General features: G+C 43.3%; 1 protein-coding gene across 2 annotated transcripts in view; it reads left to right on the top strand.

Annotated features, from left to right (window-relative positions):
• Nucleotides 1–15,365, top strand: part of LOC124796299 (importin-7) — a 183,057-nt gene that overhangs the window by 104,459 nt on the left and 63,233 nt on the right. For both annotated transcript variants that reach the window (XM_047260420.1, XM_047260421.1), the window contains exon 15: nt 6,131–6,262. In XM_047260420.1, coding sequence (XP_047116376.1) covers nt 6,131–6,262 — 132 coding nt within the window. The remainder of the gene's footprint in view (nt 1–6,130; nt 6,263–15,365) is intronic.

Raw genomic sequence — 15,365 nt, forward strand, 5'->3', positions numbered from 1 at the left:
GAATTTACGTTTATACTTGTGTTATTTGTGACTTAATTTGCCAGTCGTTAAACTCGTGTCTGATGGCGCTAACATACATTGGTATCTGATCCACTGGATCATCACTACTAATGTGAGATTGAACTCCCATACTTCTGAGAGTGTATCTTACTTCCTTTCCCCCATACATTTCATTAATACTAATGATCGAATTACAAATCTTAGACTGCTGTATACAAGCACAACACTTACACTATATTTCTTCCTCGACGTACTGCCGCTGATGGTCATAGCTGTTGGCTGCACCTCTGGCTGGAACTTCGCTATTGTGGTTGCTCAAGCTGACACTGCAAACACACCATGTAGTGTAAAGTGCACCAGCTGCTGCCACACCTGTTGTCTGTGGCTGCCTCAAGCTGCTCTGCATGCTGCGCCGTCTCGTAGAACTAAGGATCTTGAAGTGATGATTAAATCATGGGCTGCGCACACAACATCAACTTTTATTCTTGTAGCATTTACTATTTCTGATTCATCCCGATACTACTTTCATCGTGACAGATAATTGGATTTTGCAGCATCAGATACTATAGTTAAACTAAAATTCAACAACAGTTCAAACACTGTACAAAGCCTACTTAGCACAGTTGTTGTGCAGTTCCCTGGCCGTTCACAGTTCACACATATCACAATCCTTATACATTTCACTGGTCGGTTACAGTTCACCTTTCTCGCTGATAAAATCTAGCCTCACAATTCCAAAGCACTTTGACTTCAAAGATTTATCCCCACTAGGGATGCCTTGTAAGGCAAGTTGAAAAAGAGAGGAGGAGAAGTTGATATATACGTGCATGTGATAAACTCTTTCCCTCAAAAAGTTCTCTCCTTCATACCTCCCCTGTGTTACCACAGATGACAGGTCACAGATCTCATTTGTACTAAGATTGCATTACACGTGAGGTGCCTATTTGCTTCCACCACACTGAGTGGAATACATACGTTCTAACTAATGTTCACCAACCTTCAGTCCTCTGTATGTGTTTTCCCCTGTGTAAAAAACAGCACATAGTTCATGAATCCATTATCTTGAGGCTGTAAGAAACCCTTAGCGAGGAACTTATTCACATAATATATTTAAATTTTCAATTATTTTCTTTATATGGGATGCCACTCGCTTTTTATTAGCAGAACACGAGAAACTGCACAAATTACATTCCACTTTATAGTCACAAATAATTTCCACTCTTCAACAAAATAATGAACTGTGTATTTCCATAATTTCTATCATGCTGTTCTCGGCTACATGTCCAAATAACCATACATTGCTAATAAAGTCTTGACACAGACTGCGACAAGTGTAGTGTTTAATAAAAAAAGAAAAAGAGAAGAAAAGAAAAGGTTGCAAATGTGGGAAGAAATTGTGAGTAAAAGGGGTTTTTTAAATCGTTAATGACCGTGAAAAAGGGAAAGAACGAAATGCAAGTCGGACTTTGTATTACAGAAAAGTTATCGGACTTTGTATTACAGAAGAGTTATCGGACTTTGTATTACAGAAGAGTTATCGGACTTTGTATTACAGAAGAGTTATCGGACTTTGTATTACAGAAGAGTTATCGGACTTTGTATTACAGAAGAGTTATCGGACTTTGTATTACAGAAGAGTCATCGGACTTTGTATTACAGAAGAGTCATCGGACTTTGTATTACAGAAGAGTCATCGGACTTTGTATTACAGAAGAGTCATCGGACTTTGTATTACAGAAGAGTCATCGGACTTTGTATTACAGAAGAGTCATCGGACTTTGTATTACAGAAGAGTCATCGGACTTTGTATTACAGAAGAGTCATCGGACTTTGTATTACAGAAGAGTCATCGGACTTTGTATTACAGAAGAGTCATCGGACTTTGTATTACAGAAGAGTCATCGGACTTTGTATTACAGAAGAGTCATCGGACTTTGTATTACAGAAGAGTCATCGGACTTTGTATTACAGAAGAGTCATCGGACTTTGTATTACAGAAGAGTCATCGGACTTTGTATTACAGAAGAGTCATCGGACTTTGTATTACAGAAGAGTCATCGGACTTTGTATTACAGAAGAGTCATCGGACTTTGTATTACAGAAGAGTCATCGGACTTTGTATTACAGAAGAGTCATCGGACTTTGTATTACAGAAGAGTCATCGGACTTTGTATTACAGAAGAGTCATCGGACTTTGTATTACAGAAGAGTCATCGGACTTTGTATTACAGAAGAGTCATCGGACTTTGTATTACAGAAGAGTCATCGGACTTTGTATTACAGAAGAGTCATCGGACTTTGTATTACAGAAGAGTCATCGGACTTTGTATTACAGAAGAGTCATCGGACTTTGTATTACAGAAGAGTCATCGGACTTTGTATTACAGAAGAGTCATCGGACTTTGTATTACAGAAGAGTCATCGGACTTTGTATTACAGAAGAGTCATCGGACTTTGTATTACAGAAGAGTCATCGGACTTTGTATTACAGAAGAGTCATCGGACTTTGTATTACAGAAGAGTCATCGGACTTTGTATTACAGAAGAGTCATCGGACTTTGTATTACAGAAGAGTCATCGGACTTTGTATTACAGAAGAGTCATCGGACTTTGTATTACAGAAGAGTCATCGGACTTTGTATTACAGAAGAGTCATCGGACTTTGTATTACAGAAGAGTCATCGGACTTTGTATTACAGAAGAGTCATCGGACTTTGTATTACAGAAGAGTCATCGGACTTTGTATTACAGAAGAGTCATCGGACTTTGTATTACAGAAGAGTCATCGGACTTTGTATTACAGAAGAGTCATCGGACTTTGTATTACAGAAGAGTCATCGGACTTTGTATTACAGAAGAGTCATCGGACTTTGTATTACAGAAGAGTCATCGGACTTTGTATTACAGAAGAGTCATCGGACTTTGTATTACAGAAGAGTCATCGGACTTTGTATTACAGAAGAGTCATCGGACTTTGTATTACAGAAGAGTCATCGGACTTTGTATTACAGAAGAGTCATCGGACTTTGTATTACAGAAGAGTCATCGGACTTTGTATTACAGAAGAGTCATCGGACTTTGTATTACAGAAGAGTCATCGGACTTCGTGATTCGGAAAAGCTGTTGTTGGGGTGGTCCTTGTGGCGTTTCTGAGCAAATGTCAAACCAATTTCCAGTACAAAAATTATTTGGAAGAGGGAAAAAAAAGAGAAAAAAAAAAACAACAGAGAATAACAAAACGTGATTAACAGGGGGAAATGGCGTAGATAAGAGTTCATCCTTTACCATGTTAACATGTCTTCTTTCGTGCAGCGTCCAGGTCTTCAAAAATCTCCTACTTCATTTCTGCTTGAAAAGTAATAGCTGCTCCGAAATCTTGCAATCGTCCAGGAATCGCTAATGTATACAAATCAAAAAGTCTTGATAATAAATGCAATGTATTTTATGTTGCTGCTTCCATCCTCTGAATTTCATACAAAATTTCCACAATACGCCTGCACATCAATAAGTGGTTTTTCGACTTTATCAGACCAAGACTAGCTAATAATTTTTTACGTCTGCATTAAGCTTCCGCTCTCGAGAGACAAAAGATGGATAGAAAACAAAGAGTTACATTTTTAGTACTTTCCTTTTCTTATATATTTTCTCTGCTGTCGAGCGCTCATACAGCTGCGACGGTATAATTTATATCTGAGGGAACGTGTGTAGTGCGGCGAAATTCAAAGTCCCGCTACATAAGCAACATGTCTGTCCTCCGAGGCTGCCCAACCAGCTCTAATCTTACCGCCAAACCACTTCGCCGACCATTCAAGTTAGGTGCAATCCACAGATCACCTACCTATCCAAAGATCATCGAAGTGCTTCGTCAGCTTTTTCGTTTAGCAGTTGTTTATTATTCTGCTGGTTATTAACACTTGTGAAATATTGGAATGATAGCTTCCTATTGAGAAGTGCTTTAATTTTAAATTCAAGTGAGTATGCTATTTAGTTTGTCTCATATTAATAACAGATGATCGTCATTGTGACACGTAACTTCTGAATGCAGCAGCCAATTGTGGGGGAGGACCACAATTTAGGCAGTCTTTATCATTATACCCGTACTGAACACACCACCTATCATCAGTACCTCACACCACACCACATCACATCATCATCTTGCCGCTGCTGGCTTCTCTCAACCCTCCTAAGATCATCTTGTACCTGAATATGATGATAGGCACCGAAGAGTGTCCTGAAGTAGGGTTATGTTTAACTTCTGTCTGGCAATTTTTTGAAACTGTATGAACCATTCGTAACACCGAGTATGGATTAAGTACTCATCACTGTTGCCTTCCTGCATAATTTGGTGGGGGTCTGTAAAGATTTTCCTGAGTTTGATGCAAAATTTAATGCACATGTATTGCTCCTCTAAATCTGCCATCTTGAAATTTGCAAACTGTGTGACACAATGTGACACAATGTTCTACACAGTGTAGAACTAAACAATAACTAACAGACATACAACAATGAACTTTTAGCAGTTACACATCAAACACCGTCATGTATAGGGATGCCAACCGCATTTTGCTCCAACACGCTATTGGCATTAAATTAAGATTGTTCCAGAATTTTTTGAACAGACATCATATAAATGATAAATGAATGTTTACAGTATTTGAATTAGTAGTGTAACAACTTACTGTTTGCCAAAACAGGGACAGTTAGACTGGCTATTGCTAAAATTCTCCTGCCCTGCTGTTCCTAGTTCCTTTAGTCCCTCTCTTACATTGAAACCCTTGCTCTCCAGGAACTAGAGCAGCATGCACAATGCCACCTCAAAAAAACATTCCTGTCCTCCTACCTTGCACTACCGCTATCCACCTCTACAACAGTCTCCAAACTCTCCCACATCCCCTCATAGCTGTCAAACTCCACCTTATAGACGTATTACATTTACCACACCCTTACAAACTCACTCCCACCACCGTACAGAATCCAGAACCTAAACAGACCCGAAACACTGTCATGAGTTGAATTGCCTCTCCAAAAACCTTAGTCTCACAGAAGTATCAGTCCTTTCCCAAGGCCTTACCTTTTGCCCCTTTCCAAATTTAATCGTGCCAGACTTCAAGACCTTCTCTCCTCCTGTCAGTCCCTGCAGTGGAAACACTTTTCCGCTACCAACCCTAACAGACTCAACCCATAACAAATGTTGAACCCTGCCTGACGCAGTTCTCCATCCAACTGTGATTCATTCTCAATGCCCCCAAATTACCCATTTTAACTTAACCAAAACGTAAGTTTGAACCTTATGTCACCATCATTCCCCAAATCTCTCAACCTGCAAGCTGACCTTAAATCTACAGAAAGAACCGCAATCCACTTTTAAAAATGGAACCCGACCTCATAATCCTACCTGCTGACAAAGGCTCCATCACTGTGGTTTTGAACTGCAGGGGTTATCTGGTGGAAGAACACCAACTTTGTTTGTCCACTTACCCCCTCTCCCCCCCTCTCCCCCCCTCTCCCCCTCTCCCCCCCTCTCCCCCCCTCTCCCCCCTCTCCCCCCCTCTCCCCCCCTCTCCCCCCCTCTCCCCCCTCTCCCCCCTCTCCCCCCTCTCCCCCCCTCTCCCCCCCTCTCCCCCCCTCTCCCCCTCTCTCCCCCCTCTCTCCCCCCTCTCTTCCCCCTCTCTCCCCCCCTCCCCCCCCTCCCCCCCTCTCCCCCCTCTCCACCCCCCCGCTCTGCCCCCCTCTCCCCCCCTCTACCCCTTCTTTATTTTTTAATGAAACACTAATGGCAGAAGGCTAGGAGTTGCATATCTCTGCTTGCTAGTGTTAGTATTACCTTCTGGAAGAGTAACTCTCAAATGATGAGACTTGTAGATTTATTCTTTGTACTGATGAGTAATTCTATTGAATTTGTTTAGTGTACTTCTGAAATTTATGGTCGCAGTGAGCTTTGAGGTAAATTGAAGTTGGAAATATGTAATTCTTTTGAACTGTTCACTTGTACTACAACAAACAAGATTTGACTGTTTTTTAAATCTTTATATTTGTCATAAAAATGTTACTAGCTTTTGGATGTTACGTGTAGCAAGGTGCCTACAGACATTGTTGGTTATCTTTTTACAAGCTGTATTGTACTTTTCAGGTGTTCCAGAAGGATGGATTTGATTACTTTACTGATATGATGCCAGCTCTGCATAATTACGTAACTGTAGACACAGCTACTTTCCTCTCCAATGAAAATTATGTGCTTGCAATGTACAACATGTGCAAGGCTGTAAGTAATTCTACGGTTATAAATCCGTATAGCATGTGCATTTGGATACAATTTATAGTAGTAATTTTGGAAATTTTATTAACAGAAGACAAGGAATTGAATAGCCGTAACGTATCACTCATTTTATATGACTTACATAAATTTATGTAACAAATTGCTGGTTAGTGCTCAGAGAAAGGGACGTTCATTGCATTTACAGTCTTTATTCAGACAAAATGTGAAAGATGTGTCACCATTATTTGTTTCATGAAAGATGTTTTAACTGCCTCCTGTTATCGATAGTTTTTCCTCAACACTTGTGTATTATTTCCTTTTTTAAGGTATGACTAGTGTGTAGAAATGTGTAGTTCTCTGTTTAAATATCTTTTATAGCCAGTTTACACCACAAATGCACATAATCGAATTTCATTCCTAATAGAGTGCGGTGCCACAACTTGAAACAGGGCAGGTGCAGAGTCCAACATTACATTAACAGCAGTCATATGGTCGGGCTCATTTCATGATCTACCTGCTGTGGAATGATTCATAAGAATTATTAGTTTATCCATGTCTGGATGATGCTGATGCTGTTGTTCATTTAATGAAAAGCCATTCCAGGTGCATTTTTAGAAATTTATTAAACTCGCATGACTGATTTTGGCCTTCATATTAGGCCATTATCAAGTGTATCGGAAACAGCCAAATGTTAATACATAATATGATGGGCATATAGATAATTTGTTTTTTGTAGTAGAAGATGAGACACAACGCTTATGTTTGTACAGTGAAAGTGCAGAAATAATACATAATTTTAGTTTTGCTGTGGGAAAGCAATGTCTAATGATAACAGTACTGGTCAAGTGGATTTAAAAGAGCCCAGTGAAATCCAGAGAAAAATGGATGTGCTGTAATTATAAAAACATACAATTAAAAAAATGTTAACATACTTTAGTTTAAGAATTATATTCTGCATGTTTGAAAATTGTGATTCTATAATTTTTAAATAAAATGTGAAATGAATTATTTGGGATTAATAAATTTGTAAAACACTTGCAATGAACAAGGTGTCAGTCGAGCATAAAGGTATGACCTCCACTGAAAAAAATTTGAACCATCGGAAGCTTTTTAGGCTCTAGCATAGCTTGGCGCATCATTGACTACGTGCTAAAGTATTTAAACAGACGACTGGCTATATTTCACAGCCGAATTCCTACGCAAATTTTTTAGCTGGTAATGGCAGTCTGAGGAGTCTGTTCATTGCTGAAGGCCTTTTTATAAGGAGCATTATGGTATGATATGGCTGGAATAATGACAGAAGATTGAGGCTTATGATAAATGCCAAAAACCTGTCCATTTTCATTCATGGTGATTAAAAGATCTAAGGAATTGTTACTGTGTGTCCTGCTGGTGCTCAACTGTAAAAACTTTGTCAGTGCAGCTACCTTTGCCTTACACGTAAGGTGGCACCACGTAACTGCGAGTATGGTGGAGCCATCTATTGGTAGAGAGACAGATGTGTGCGCACTGTGTGGTGTTGCATAGTGTCAGTGTGGTTTCATCCCAAACAGAAGGTGGTCACACAAGTTATCGTCCACTACCGTACATGCAGGCGAGTAAGCAGGAGGAGTGATTCAATTTTTGGCAGTGGAGGGAGTTGGAGGTTATGAAATGCATCGACAGATGGAGGCTGTGTATGGTGAGAACAGTCTAAGTGTTGTGGAATGGCACAAATGATACTTTGAGGGTTGCGAGTCACTGGAAGGTGATGCTCGTGCGGGACAGGTTCGTCGTGTCATCACACCGGAGATGGTTGCGAAAGTGAATGTTTCAGTCTTAGACAACCGCAGAATCACTGTGGACAAGATGCATTGTTTACTGGGTATTAGCATGGGCATCGCCCAGTCCATAATGCATCAACACTTGAACTTTTAAAAAATCTGTGCATAGTGCGTTCCCTACCAACCGACCGCCGAACAGCGCAATACTCGAATGGCACTGTCTTTGAGTCAACTGCAATGTTATCATGTGGAGGAATACAGCTTTTTGTCGCATATTGAAAGCAGGCGTCAGAGTAAGCAGTGGAAACATGCAGTTTCACCACCTCCAAAGAAATCAAAGGCCATGCAAACCAGTTCTGGTAAGGTCATGATGACCAGCGTTATCAAGCCTCTTCACAGAACCTTAGACAAGCCATCAAGTTGAAACACCAAGGCATGTTGTCCAGTGGCATTATCCTCCTGCATGATAATGCCCGCCTACGCACGGTCAATGCGCTGAAGACGACATTGCAGCAGTTCTGGTGGGAAATGCTGGAACATCCATCATACAGACCTGACCTCCCCCCTGCGGGTCCGGGGGCTGGAATAGGCCCGAGGTCTTCCTGCCTGTCGTAAGAGGCGACTAAAACGAGTCCATCCCCCTCAAGGGGGTAGTTAGCGCCTGCGTCCAGAGACGGACGGTCCCACGACTTATATTTGTGGTCTTTTTGGTTTTTCACTTCTCGTTTCTTCCTTCTTTGGTTGGTTCCTTTCTTTGTTCTTCTCCATCTCACTGTCTTCCTTCCTCTTTCCCTTGCCTTCTTCTCCTTGCCTTCTTTGGTCTCCGCCTCGGCGTTTGAGACAGTCTGTCCTCTCTCTCCCTCTCTCTCTTCTTTTTCTTCTTCCTTCCTCCCTGTGCGCGCCTGAAGGCTGACCCACGCGTTCGCACGCGTAGCTGGTGACGGGGTAACACGTAATTCCCCGCCCTGGGTAGACAAGTAAGGCACGCACGTACCCCCTGGTAAAGGCCAGGCCCAGGGAGGGGTGATTGACTGAGCTGATACCTTCTGACCATGCCGATTGGTCCCTCCGTCTGTTTCTCGGGAGGTGTGACCTGAGGTGTAAACATTCACCAAAGGCGGGAGTGCCCTCTGAGAGGGTCCCCTTCAAGAAGGAACCGTCCAGTGCAGACTTCCTACGTACCTCGACCTCCCAGCCATCGACCGGAACTTCCACCAAACGACCTTCCAAGAAGGCTCATAGGAAGCACAGTTCTCCTTCTCCGCCACGGCGCATTTCTTCTCCTGCGCCACCCAGCAGTTGCCGCCCCGGGCCGTCATCCGTTTCGCCTGGCCGCACCGCTGGTAGCCGAACATCTGGCCGTTCACCGGCGGAGGAAGCTCCCCCTCCCGGCCATCTTAACAAGATGGCCGATGAACCTATAGAACCAATGGACGATGACTGTCCGCCTACTGATAGAGGCGGCAGTGCTCGCTCGAAGCCAGGCTCTCAGCGGCCTTCGAGGTGACCCCTTCTTTCATCTTCCTTTTTTTCTTACGATGGCACTTATTCACTGGAATATTCGCAGCATTCGCTCCAACCGAGAGGACTTGAAGTTGCTGCTCCGCGTGCACCGTCCGCTCGTCGTAGCCCTCCAGGAAACGAAGCTACGCCCATGCGATCAAATTGCCTTGGCACACTACACCTCTGTGCGTTTTGACCTACCCCCTGTGGTAGGTATCCCGGCTCATGGAGGGGTTATGTTGCTGGTCCGGGATGATATTTACTACGATCCCATCACGTTGCACACTGGCCTGCAGGCAGTTGCCGTCAGAATTACTCTCCCCACTTTTACATTTTCTATTTGTACCGTTTACACTCCGTCGTCTGCCGTTACCAGGGCAGACATGATTCAACTTATTGCTCAGCTACCTGCACCATTTTTGTTAACTGGAGACTTCAATGCCCACCATACTAGATTCAGAAGATTTAGCAATAGAAAAATTCAATTTTAGACCTAAAAAGTATTTAGGACCTGACAATTCAGATATACTAGCAATCTTCTTCAGATTGGATATCTTCTTACTGGTACCTGGGGCTGGAACGGAACCAAAAGTGCCAGAAATATTCAACAAATCTTTCCAGCATCCTGCCCGAGGGGCTCCCTGTTAGCAGACCTTTTCAACCAGCTCAATCTTGTCTGCCTCAATACTGGCGACCCTACTTTTCTTTCGGACACATCTCACACCTGTTCCCATTTAGACCTCTTTATATGTACTCCCCAACTTGCACACCGGTTTGAGTGGTATGCACTTTCTGATACATATTCGAGTGACCACTTCCCGTGTGTTATCCATCTCCTGCAGCATACCCCCTCTCCCTGCTCATCTAGTTGGACCATCTCCAAAGCAGACTGGGGGCTCTTCTCTTCCAGGGTGACCTTTCAGGATCAAACCTTCACAAGCTGCAATCGTCAGGTCGCACACCTCACGGAAGTCATTCTCACTGCTGCTGAATATTCCATCCCTCACCCTACTTCTCCTCCACGTCGCGTACCGGTCCCCTGGTGGACCGCAGCATGTAGAGACGCTTTACGTGCTCGTCGACGTGCTTTACGCACCTTTAAACGCCACCCTACAGTGGCGAATTGTATCAATTATAAACGATTACGTGCACAGTGTCGTCGTATTATTAAAGAAAGTAAGAAAGCCAGCTGGGCTGCTTTCACAAGCACCTTCAACAGTTTTACTCCTTCTTCTGTTGTCTGGGGTAGCCTGCGCCGGCTATCTGGCACTAAGGTCCACTCACCAGTTTCTGGCTTGACGGTCGCGAATGACGCCCATGTGGCCCCTGAGGCTGTCTCCAATGCCTTCGGCCGCTTTTTCGCAGAGGTTTCGAGCTCCGCTCATTACCACCCTGCCTTCCACCCCCGCAAACAGGCAGAGGAGGCTAGGCCACCTAACTTCCGCTCCTCGAATCGTGAGAGTTATAATGCCCCATTCACCATGAGGGAACTCGAAAACGCACTTGGCCGATCACGGTCCTCCGCTCCAGGGCCTGATTCTATTCATATTCAGATGCTGAAGAACCTTTCTCCTGCGGGTAAAGGTTTCCTTCTTCGTACTTATAATCGCATCTGGATTGAGGGACATGTTCTCGCATGCTGGCGCGAGTCTATTGTTGTCCCGATCCCTAAGCCGGGGAAGGACAAGCACTTGCCTTCCAGTTATCGACCCATCTCGCTTACCACCTGTGTCTGTAAAGTGATGGAGCGAATGGTTAACTCCCGTTTGGTTTGGCTGCTCGAGTCTCGACGTCTACTTACCAATGTACAATGTGGATTTCGTAGGTGACGCTCTGCTGTTGACCATCTGGTTACTTTGTCGACCTTCATTATGAATAACTTCTTGCGGAAGCGCCCGACCGCGGCTGTGTTCTTTGATTTGGAGAAGGCTTACGACACCTGTTGGAGGGCGGGCATTCTCCGCAGCATGCATACATGGGGCCTTCGCGGTCGCCTCCCTCTTTTTATTCGTTCCTTTTTAATGGATCGACAGTTCAGGGTACGTGTGGGTTCTGTCCTGTCGGACACCTTTCGCCAGGAGAATGGGGTGCCACAGGGCTCAGTTTCGAGCTTCGTTCTCTTCGCCATAGCGATCAATTCAATAATGGATTGCCTCCCAGCTGATGTATCCCTTTTCGTGGACGATTTTACCATCTATTGCAGCGCGCAGCGTACGTGTTTCCTGGAGCGCTGTCTTCAGCGTTCTCTTGACCGTCTTTACTCCTGGAGTGTCGCCAATGGCTTCTGTTTTTCTGCCGAGAAGACGGTCTGTATTAACTTCTGGCGCTACAAAGTGTTTCTCCCACCGTCCTTACGACTCGGTCCCGTTGCTCTCCCATTCGTGGAGACAACAAAATTTTTAGGTCTTACATTTGACAGGAAACTTAGCTGGTCTCCACATGTCATATTTGGCTGCCCGTTGTACCCGTTCTCTAAATGTCCTCCGTGTTCTCAGTGGTATGTCGTGGGGAGCGGATCGAACCGTCCTACTTCGCCTATATTGGTCGATCGTCCGCTCCAAGCTGGATTATGGGAGCTTCGTATACTCCTCTGCACGGCCATCCATCTTACGCCGCCTCAACTCCATACAACATCGGGGTTTACGACTTGCAATCGGAGCGTTTTATACTAGTTCCGTCGAGAGTCTTCATGCTGACGCTGGTGAATTGCCACTCACCTACCGGCGCGATATACTGCTTTGTCGGTATGCCTGTCGGCTACTGGCAATGCCCGACCACCCGTCTTATCGTTCCTTTTTTGACGACTCTCTCGACCGTCAATACAGGTTGTATGTCTCTGCCCTGCTACCCCCTGGAGTTCGCTTTCGTCGCCTCCTTCAACACCTTAATTTTTCACTCCCTGTAACCTTTCGAGTGGGCGAAAGCCACACGCCACCTTGGCTCCAGGCTCAGGTTCGCGTTCACGTTGACCTCAGCTCGCTCCCAAAGGAGGTTACCCCCGGTTCGGTATACCGCTCCCGTTTTGTCAAACTTCGTTCGAAGTTCATTAATATGACCTTTATTTAAACAGATGGCTCTAAGACCAATGACGGGGTTGGTTGTTCTTTTATTGTCGGGGCACAAAGTTTCAAATACCGGCTCCATGGCCATTGTTCGGTCTTCACAGCTGAGCTGTTTGCCCTCTACCAGGCTGTTCTTTACATCTGCCGCCACCGACATTCTGCATAGGTCATCTGCTCCGATTCCCTGAGCGCCATCCAGAGCCTCAGTGATCCGTACTCGGTTCACAGACAACAAGCTTCAGGCCTTGAAACCTCTTCCTGCGGCTTGGACGTCCTCCTCATGCCCTTCTCGGCGGGAGGAGGTAGTTTTGGCCCGGTTACGAATTGGACACTGCCGGTTCAGCCATCGCCATCTGCTGACAGCTGCGCCGGCGCCGTTCTGCCCATGTGGGCAATTGCTGATGGTCCGCCACATTTTAACGTCCTGTCCGGATTTTAACACACTGCGTCTTGATCTTGGCCTGCCATGTACTCTCAATGCCATTTTAGCGGGTGACCCTGCTCGCGTTCTTCATTTTATCAAACTGACCAACCTGTCCAAGGACATTTAATTATGCTGCTTTTTTTTTTTTTTTTTAAAAAATGCCTGTCGATCTTTTGTCGTGTTTTCCCTTTTAGTTGTTGTTTTAAACTTGTGCCTCGCGGTGCATTCCTAATGTAGTCTGGGCGCTAATGACCGTTGAAGTTGTGCGCCCTAAAACCACAAAAAGAAAAAAAGACCTGACCTATCACCAAGTTAGTTTCACGTATTTGGACCTCTAAAACAAGCTGTTCGTGGGCATCAATTCGCAACTGATGATGAAGTGTGAGACTGGGTCCAGGCCTGGATCAGACGGCAGCCTACTAGCTTCTTCAAGGATGGAATCGACAGGCTAGTGTCAAAATGGGATAAATGTGCAAACAGTTGTGGTGACTATTTTTGAGTATGTTTACTGTGTATAACTGCATTTTTGAGTTAGTAAAATGGTCACCATTACTAGTGAACGGGTTTCATTTGAATGCCCCTTATACATTTGCGAAATGATCACTTCTTGTTGTGAGCCACGGAGTAAAATGAGAAGGTCGTCAACATAATGTTTGCAGTACACTGTACAAGCCCAGAGGCGATGTCTGAAGAATTGTTTTCCAAGTAATTGGCAAAAATATCTGCTTGTGCCCTTGCCACTGGAGATCCCATAGGTAATCCAGAAATTAGTTGTATGAACTTGATAAAGATCTAAAAAAGCAACTGGAGTGGCTTTTCATTAATTGAACAGCAGTTGTGGAATTAGCATTATCCAGAAGCAGAAAACTAATTTAAGTTTGTACAACGTTCATTTAATGGTACGTAATTTTTTGACTTTGCTAAAATTTTATCAGCTGTACGATTAAGTAAAATTGGGGTTTCTTAGACAGCAAATCAAGCTAGCATCTTGGTATAAGAAGAAACTAGACAGACTTTCTATATCTCAAAAATAGGCTTCAGATATGAGGAAGAACCAGAGCAAAAAAAATTAAGAATTTTGCAGTACTCATTAAAAACACCACAATTTTGTTCTCTAATATTTACGTTTAGATAAAGGTGTGTCTGTAAAAGGACTCATTGGCCTTAAGAAATAGCATAACACATTTCAGTTTCTTATTATAAATATTATATCATTTTGTGGTAAATGAAGATTCAAAATGTACAAACCAGGCAAATACGTCTTAAAGATTGTCTTACTGATGCTTACACTGTTTATCTGTTTAATGCATGTGTTTACACAGGAATTGATGTAGATGGATAAAATCTAAGTTCAGTGGAAAACCGTTCCAAATACCAGTTCAGGTTGTGATCTACCTAAACCAATTGAACAGACTAACCACAATATTACTGCAGACAGCTTTAGCTCAGTCAAGTTAGCAACAAGTCTCAAATCAAGAGAACCAATGTACATAGGAATGTTAGGGAAAAAGATAGAAATTCCAAAAGAATTCTTACCTGTAAGATGCAAGGAAGGTGGTTCTCCTATGTATGCATTCAAGCATGATCTAAGACAAGTTTCATTTGTGCCAAAGAAGGGTAGGGTTGTGATTCTAATTTCAGCTATGCATCATGATGAATGTAAAGCTGGTGATACAGATAAGCCAAAAATAATTCCATAATCTAATCACACTAAAGGTAGTGTTGATGCCCTAGATGAGAAGTGTGCAAGTATTCAACTGCACGATGTACTCAGTGATGGCCAGTTGCATTGTTTTTCTGCATATTGGACATAATTGGGGTGAATTTGTTTGTCCTTCACAACTCCTACACAGGCAGCATTGACTCTGCTTCTTTAACTTTTGGAAGGAGCTTGTAAACTCATAGGTGACACCACAGATGGAAAAGCGAGTCGACAACACTGACGTACACTGCAAACATCATGCATCCATTTTCCATGTTTTAGGTGTAGTTTAATCAAGAGCAGAAGTCATTGTAGAAAGATTATAAAACTTGAAAACATCTTCACCTTTAACCCAGAAAACAAAAGGAATGTGCCTTGTGTTTGCCTTTATTGCAAGAAGCCAATATGCTTTGAATGCTCTACAAAAATTTGCAATGAGTCCAAAGATAACTTCTCCAAAGGAATCTAAAAACCTGAAAACTTCTAGTGTAATTTTTTTAGTTTCTTGCATTTTTGTTACTACACATATAACAAACAAAAAATTAGCAAAAAGTAAAATTTAGAATGCAGGGTATTTTGCTTTTGTTGCATTTTATGCTGTTCCCTATTTAAAGGCATTCCCCCATCCCATAAAAATAAGCTTTTTAATTTATTT

The sequence above is a fragment of the Schistocerca piceifrons genome, chromosome 4 (genome assembly GCF_021461385.2).
Source record: "Schistocerca piceifrons isolate TAMUIC-IGC-003096 chromosome 4, iqSchPice1.1, whole genome shotgun sequence".
Lineage (NCBI taxonomy): Eukaryota > Metazoa > Arthropoda > Insecta > Orthoptera > Acrididae > Schistocerca > Schistocerca piceifrons.